Raw genomic sequence first — 8,014 nt, 5'->3', positions numbered from 1 at the left:
GAACTCGTTACTGAGGGAGGACGAACTCGTTACTGAGGGAGGAGGAACTCGTTACTGAGGGAGGACGAACTCGTTACTGAGGGAGGATGAACTCATTACTGAGGGAGGATGAACTCGTTACTGAGGGAGGATGAACTTCTTATAAAGAAGAAGCACCTTTTCATTGAAATGAATTTCCACAAACTTCCCAAAGCGACTGCTGTTGTTGTTCCGGACAGTCTTGGCGTTTCCGAAAGCCTCCAGCAGAGGGTTCGCTGCAGGAAACAGGAAACAGAGTCAAATCTCTGAAACTCTGCTGACGTTCTGATGCAGAGAGGAAGTCTTACCTTCTACGATTCGCTCGTCTATGTCCTGTCCTGTTCCATAAGACGTGGTTAAATATCTGAAATGAGACAAGTTTGTATGAGGAGAGGGGCAGATCTTCCCAGAACCCCCAGGACGGGTTCGTCCTCCAGGGGGACAATGACTGACTGAGAACCGGAGGGTCTTCAAGCTCACAGTTAACCAGGATTTGACTCTCAGAGTTTATTCTGATTGTTTTTCTAATCATGTGAATAAAAACCTGCACTAAAACTGCAGCAGTTCCATAAAACCTGAAGAAAACTGCGTCTCTGTGTGATATTTGACAGAAGCATCGCCTCGGACCCCCACCTGAGCACGAACTTGGTGTTTTCAGTCTTGCCGGCGCCAGACTCCCCTGAGACGATGATGGACTGGCTCATCTTCAGGACCTTCATGTCCCGGTACGCCTTATCAGCTGCAGAACACAGACAGATTACTTTCCTCCGGCTCGAGGACACAAACATGACCCCAATATTCAACCAGACGTCAGACTTTAAAGTTTAAAATTTGTTAAGTTCCTGCAAAGGTCAGATCTCTGCGGAGAACTTCAGAAACCAGAGATGCTTCAGTTTCCTTCTGTGGTAATAAATCAGTTCAACATTTCAGCTTCTTTGTTTCATGTTAAATAAAACATCACTGAAGCACCTTGGTTATCGTTCACTCGTTATTCTGCTCTTTCTGTCACAACATTCAACTCCTGCAGCTTCGGAAAATAAAACAGCAATTTATGCATCTTTATCAGGAGCAGAGAGCTCCGACTCTCAGCAGCAGAACATCGTATGAAGCTGGAGGACTGAGGTCAGAGGTCAGAGGTCACACACCCAAACAGGAAGTGAAGGCTCTTTAACTCTTCAGATCTCCTCCATAAACCCTGTAGAACCATCAGAACCTCCTGCTGCTCACGGGTCAAGAAGTTCTGATAGTTTTCACTCAGAGACTGTTGGTCTGAGACTCAGCAGCTTCTATATTACCCAGCATGCTTTGCTTCCATCATGGCCGCCCTCAGATCCTTCCTGTCGTCTCTAATCAGAGCACTGATGTTCAGGAGGATTCAGAGGAACAGGAAGTTGATGGACCTTCACAATAAGAGTCTGTCTCTTGACTTGATGATGTTGGAACTCTTCAACATTTCTGCAGAATTATTCTAGTTTTTTATCACGTTTAGTTCAGTCCAGATTGGGTCAATTATTGACACAGTTCTTCTTTTCATCACAGTCCTGTCTGCCTCATGTTGTCAGTTCAGACGTGAAGTCGTTTTCTCACCGATGGCGTAGACGTGCGGCGGCAGCGTTCCCAGCGAGCGGCCCCGGTACTGCTTGATGGTTTCTGTTGAGTAGAGCTTTGGGATGTCGTAGTACGGGTTGACTGCGATCAGGATGTTGGCTACATACGTCTGACAGAACAACAACATGATGAAAATAAAACATGGAAGCCATGAACACAAAGCTCATTTCATCAACTCCTAATTTTAGTTTTCAGAGATTTAAACAAGTTAATAATCTGATGGGTGCAGACTGAAGAGAGCAGAACGCTGCTGGGCAGACAAATGTCCTCATTCCTCTGAAAATGTGACGTAATTAGCCTGCAGCGCTTCCCTCCTCAGCCACTAGATGGCAGCGTGCACCGCGTCTGCAGCAGAAACCTGAGGCTGATCCACCTGCAGAGTTCACAGGTGTGTTGAACTCTGCAGGTTCAGCTCTGCAGCCTGAAGGAGCTGCCGGACGTTCACTTCATGTGATGTGAAGAGCATTTACAGCTCCGTGTGAACAGACCAGCAAAAACATCCAACAGCTTCCTGTGTTCTGCTGATGAACCCACCGAGGAAGACCTGGAGACGCCCAGGGATGAAGAGCGAATCACAGTTCAGCTCTTTACCGCCTTCATTTAATCAGGAATAATAAACCATTAGCGCTCAGACATAAAGCTTTATTACATTAACAAACTGGGTTTTTCAGCTTCTCAGGGCATTTCTTAAAGCCAACATTATTTAATTTATTTATATGTTGGTTTAATTAGAGTGTTTTACCTCCGACAGGTAAAATAAAACTACACAGGAACGTGCGTGTCGATCAGGAACAGCGTTCTGTCTGAGGAGCTGCAGCTCAACTCTCTGATCGTTTCTGAAACCTGAGAGTCTGGAGGTGTAAACGCGTCTGGAAGACCCTGAAGGTTCCTGCCAAAGGTCAAAAGTCAGAATCTTGACTTACATAAATCTTGTCTTTGCTGTATCGGACTCTGACGTTGTTCAGCAGAGTGGCTTCATTCAGGAACATGAGCGAACCTGAGGGACAGGGACAGGGACAGGGACAGAGAAAACAAAGTGAAGCTTCAGCTCTGAGAGGACAGAGAGGACAGATTGGACAGGGTGGACTCACAGTTGTCCTCCACATGTTTGCTCACGTCGTCCTCAGCAGGAAACACTTGACTGACAGCCGCCAAAAATGTCTGAAAGACAGAAAAGATTTCAGGTCTTTGAGACGAGAGAAGCAGAAATAAATGTTTCAGATTTTATTTATTCCAGAGGTTCTTCAGAACCAAGTTCTGTTCACAGTGTTCTTAAAATGAAAGGAACGTTTTCCAACCTGTAAGAAAACAGCAGAATTTATAAAACTGAACAAACTGCAGGAGTGAAGAAATAAATCCAGTTTTATTTCTACAGAACGTCAACAGAACCTTCAGAACCTCTCAGGAACCGGGTCGTGTTCCTGACGAACAGTCGACTCACTCTTTCCACCACCAGTTCTCAGCTCAAACTGGACCCGATCCACAAACAGAACCGTGAGGAGAACGAGGAGCAGCACACCCAGTCCTGAGCCGAAGACTGATTCTGCTGCAGAGACGACGGGCCCGGTCCAAGAACTGGACCAGGGAGGAGAGCATAAAAAACACCTGAAGGCCCGGTTAGAGTCAGACCCTCTGGGTCCGGTTAGAGTCAGACCCTCTGGACCCGGTTAGAGTCAGACCCTCTGGACCTCAGTCTCCGGGACACACAGACCCTCTGGACCCGGTCCGGGACGCAGACCTCCCGGGCCCCTGACCCCGGTCCGGGACAGACCCGGGTTCTGTGTCTGACAGGATGACGAACACTCGCTCGGACACTGGCACCAAGGGGCTGCGGCGGGACAGACGGGTCATTGTTCTGGTTCTGACCCGTTTTATACTGACTGAGGACAAAGAGGTGACCTTTGACCTGAGCTCAGCCTGCAGGACGTCCACCCAGCACTAACAGGATGTTCCTAACAGACCTTTAAAGAACCTGAACCTTTTATCTGATTATTTTTCATTAATTTAAAGTTTATTTTATTTATTTGTCGTGAGGATCAAAGGATCAATAAAGTTTCTGAAGACAAACATTAACTTCCTGTCTGACAGCAGCTCTTCAGATCATTTACATCTTTTATTCAACTGATGCAAATTCATCAAGTTCAAACCGGATCACCTGCTGCCAGGACAGCAAAACTCAGTCCCGCTGGTTCAAGATGGCCGCTGCAGCCAGTCAGCTCAGACATGAGGTGGTAGTAGCTGAGAGTCTTTGATGGCAGCAACTCCTGAATGATTGGAACAATCTGACGTTTTCTTTCTGGATGATCTTGACTTTAAAGATGTTCATGAATGAACATTTAAACCAGTTTAAAGATAAATGTCGCTGATTCTCAGAGAAACTGTTTATTTTATGGATCAACGTGACAAACGGGCTCAGACCAGGGCCGGTTCTACAACTCTGAATGTGACGGAACCGGTTCTGAAGGGATCCTCTCACTCAACGACACATGGCCAACCCTGGACCAAGATTCACCTGAGGTGTGTGTCAACATAAAATCAATTACAAACTGCAGCTCCAACGCTGCAGAGACTCCAGAGACTCCTGAGGGTCCAGAGACTCCTGAGAGTCCAGAGACTCCAGAGACTCCTGAGACTCCTGAGAGTCCAGAGACTCCAGAGACTCCAGAGACTCCTGAGAGTCCAGAGAGTCCAGAGACTCCTGAGAGTCCAGAGACTCCTGAGGGTCCAGAGACTCCTGAGAGTCCAGAGACTCCAGAGAGTCCAGAGAGTCCAGAGACTCCTGAGAGTCCAGAGACTCCTGAGGGTCCAGAGACTCCTGAGAGTCCAGAGACTCCAGAGACTCCTGAAAGTCCAGAGACTCCAGAGGGTCCAGAGACTCCAGAGACTCCAGAGACCCCTGAGAGTCCAGAGAGTCCAGAGACTCCTGAGAGTCCAGAGACTCCAGAGAGTCCACAGTTTCTAGAGTCTCTAGAGTCTCTAGAAACTCCAGAGACTCTAGATTTCACTGAAACATTTATCGTTGGGCCCGCTCCAAACTCAAAGCGGTGAGAACGGGCCTGAGAACCCTCAGACAGGTTCTAGGAGCAGCAGTTTCAGCCCAGTGGGACCCGGGTTCTGTCCCGGTGGTTCAGGATCAACTGGACCTCGGGGCTGAACCGGTTTTCTTCCTTCAGAGTCTGATCAAACTGAAAACCTTTTCCAGACGTCACTCCTTTAAACACCACGAGACCCGGTTCTGTTGATCTGGTTCTGTTTGGAGCAGGAAGGAGCAAAGATCAGCGCCATAACAGGTGAGGTACAGAAGAGGATTGTGGGTAATAAAACCTATAAATCTGCTGAATGACTGCAGTAAAGCTTTTAAGCAGAGGTTTTCTGCTCTGACCCAGGGATTAGACAGTGACCACACTGACGTTAGACTGTGACCGTTCAGGGTTGTCTTCTCAGTAAACAGGATAATCGAAGGCAAACACTCAGACCTTTCCGAGACCGAAGCTTCAGGCGTTACCACGGCGATGGATGCTCAAGGGCACTAAAAGCTTTACTGGGAGGGACGGGGACAAGGACGAGGACAAGGACCCTCAGCAGTGGGAAAGAGACACTTCAGGTTCTGATTAACTCTGACCTGCAGCTGCAAACAGATTTATAGATCCTAAAGACACAACCTGTCCCTCGACAGGGGGACGAGGACATTAAATCACTGACAGAGGACAGGAGGACAGGGGGGACAGGAGGACAGGGAGGACAGGAGTAAAGGGAGGACATGGAGGACGGGAGGACAGGGAGAACAGGAGGACAGAGAGGACAGGGAGGATATGGAGGACAGGGAGGACATTAAGAACAGGGAGGACAGGGGAGGAAGGACAGGAGGACGGGGAGGACAGGAGGAAAGGGAGGACATGGAGAACAGAGGACAGAGAGGACAGGGAAGACAGGGAGAATATGGAGGAAAGGGTAGGAAGGACAGGAGGACAGGGAGGACAGAGGGACGTCCCGGAACCAGCTTCGGGGCGTTCCATGAAAACCCAGGACCGCTCACCTTCCCTTTCTGTTTGAGAGGCTCGATGGACAGGCTGTCGGCTCCGATGTCCACGATGGTTCCCAGCTGGAACCCGTCTGTTGGGTGGGGCGCCCACACTGGCTTCCCATCCTCCATCTCCCCGCTCTGAAGGCTCTGGAGAACAGCAAACACAGAATCAGATCCGAAACCTGACCGACCGGCAGATCTGCTGCTGGCAAACCACAGCTGAAAGCAGCCAGGAGCTGAAGCCTGAATCAGCTTTCAAAGAGAACCAAGGTTCTGAAGGTTCTGAAGGAACTGAAGAGGTCTCCATGTGTTTCGATGGGGGAAGGAAATGATTTTAAAAAAGTATAAAAGTTACACAAACCAAAAGTCCCAGCAGCTGTTAGCTGAACGAGCCAAAAGTTTTCATGTAGGAACAGCCAAAACAGCCGAATGTTTTCATGTAAGAACAGCTAAAACAGCCAAATGTTTTCATGTAAGAACAGCTAAAACAGCCGAGCGTTTTGATGTAAGAACAGCTAAAACAGCACGAAGTCTGCAGACGCAGTGAGACTGTAAAAACCCTACAGAATGCTGACTCAGCCTTTAAACATTTTTGCTTCTTCCTGAGACAAAAGTTCAAATAAATGTCAGAAACTCACTGATGAGATTCATTCAAAAGTTTTCGCTCAAATATTTTAATCCCAGTTTTTCCACAAAGATCAAACGATGACTCCTTCTTCACTTTTACAGAAATAAACCCAAATATATTTTTATTGTTTCTTACAGAGCTGAACTCTGATCAGACTCTGCGGTGAAAGGAAACTGATTTAAGGTCTCGGTTCTCTCAGGACTCCAGTCTAAAACCTTTTACCTCGTTGGTAATTTCAGCAGCAGCAGCTAGCTGTGGAACTTCCTGCAGGAACAACCCTGTCAGGTGAAACTGACAGAAATGTGAAAGTTTATAAACAGTTTTTATCTGAAACAGCAAAGATCCACTTCAGTCTCAACCGCGTTCAGACTAGCCAGTAGCTCATCAGACCGAGGTGGACACCTACAACAGGTAAGATACTGTCCACAGGCTTTCCACAGAACCCAGCGTCCAAATGTCGGAATTACCCCTTTAAAACATTTGTCAAACGCAGCCAACCAGAGGAGGGGCGGCGGCGCAGAGTGATGATGTCATCAAGTCACCTGCTGGTCAAGTCGTTGTCTTCTTGTGATTTTGTTTAAACAGAAATCTATTTACCGTTTGTCTGTAAACATTTCTGCTTCCATGGGTTTCTTTAACCTGCAGGGGGGACAGGGGGAGCTTTCAGAAATTCTGACCCGGTTTGGACGGGCTGGGTGGGTAACACGACAAAGTTCAGCAGAGATCTGACCTACAAACACCGCCTCACCTACAGCTAATAAAGATTTCTGTGCTCCTTTAAATGGATCACTCATAACCAGGAAGTTCACCTCACAAACTCATGTTTCCAAAATAAAACTCCCAGAACAGTCAACATTCGAGTGTTTCTGTCAACACGAGCCCGAGGAAAAGGAAACCGTCCAGAGTCAGAAAAACCAGAAAACCATCAACTCTTGGACAATAATCTGCTCTGTGAGGGACTTTCCCACAGAAAGAACCTCACTGCAGCCGATTCTTACCAGAACCTCAGCCCTCTGAGGGAAACCGTTTGGATCAGAACCATCAGGTGAGGTTAATCACAGCTCGTTAGTGATGAGGAGGAAGGTTCTGCTCCAACAAACGGATCAGTACCAGGGTTCTGCTGAGCCTCAGGTCCGGTTCAGTTAAACCGACCCGACTGTGTTTGGACAGAACCACAGCAGAACCTTCTCTCGGTCCTGAATGAACCTGTTCTGAACAAACACACCTGTCCTGACCTCACTCAGGTGAGCGGACAGTTTCAGGGTTTGGGTTCCCCAGCTGTTCCCTCTGCAGAACCTTTGAGAACCTGAACACTTCCCATCCCCCCGAACAGAAATCCTGCGACCCGCTCCAGCTTTTCTTGGTGTTCATGAAGCGCTGAAGCAGAAACTCAGTCAGAACCTGAGCTGCAGCCGTCTCATTCTGACTCATCCTGTAGGTGGTGTTTTTAGGATTCAGGCTCTGCAGAGACGTCTGGGTGCTGCCGTCAGCTCCATCACTGACCACCATCATTAAAAGCAGCTGAAATGATGGTTCAGTGGAGCTGCATGCCGGCTGCAGGAGTGGGCACAGCTCGGTCTGTAATCACCACAGATGGGATCAAAGAGTCTGACAGGAAGTTAAACTCAGACTCCTAAAGAACCGACCTCCAGAGAGACTGAGCTGAAAGCTCTGCAGTCAGGAGAGTCTGTTCTGCTCCGAGCCTTTCAATCAGTCAGTCAGTCATGATCCAGACC

General features: G+C 48.1%; 1 protein-coding gene across 1 annotated transcript in view; it reads right to left on the bottom strand.

Annotated features, from left to right (window-relative positions):
- LOC108229148 (unconventional myosin-VI-like) overlaps positions 1-5,822 on the bottom strand; it is a 10,072-nt gene extending 4,250 nt beyond the window's left edge. The window contains exons 1-7 of the mRNA XM_017404812.3: positions 5,663-5,822; positions 2,718-2,787; positions 2,550-2,623; positions 1,606-1,735; positions 652-757; positions 327-382; positions 157-254 (exon numbers count right to left, since the gene is read on the bottom strand). Coding sequence (XP_017260301.1) covers positions 157-254; positions 327-382; positions 652-757; positions 1,606-1,735; positions 2,550-2,623; positions 2,718-2,787; positions 5,663-5,779 — 651 coding nt within the window. The 5' untranslated portion in view covers positions 5,780-5,822. The remainder of the gene's footprint in view (positions 1-156; positions 255-326; positions 383-651; positions 758-1,605; positions 1,736-2,549; positions 2,624-2,717; positions 2,788-5,662) is intronic.
- Between the last annotated feature and the right edge of the window lie 2,192 nt (positions 5,823-8,014).

Source organism: Kryptolebias marmoratus, linkage group LG19, assembly GCF_001649575.2.
Source record: "Kryptolebias marmoratus isolate JLee-2015 linkage group LG19, ASM164957v2, whole genome shotgun sequence".
Lineage (NCBI taxonomy): Eukaryota > Metazoa > Chordata > Actinopteri > Cyprinodontiformes > Rivulidae > Kryptolebias > Kryptolebias marmoratus.
This window is presented reverse-complemented; position numbering and strand designations above follow the sequence as displayed.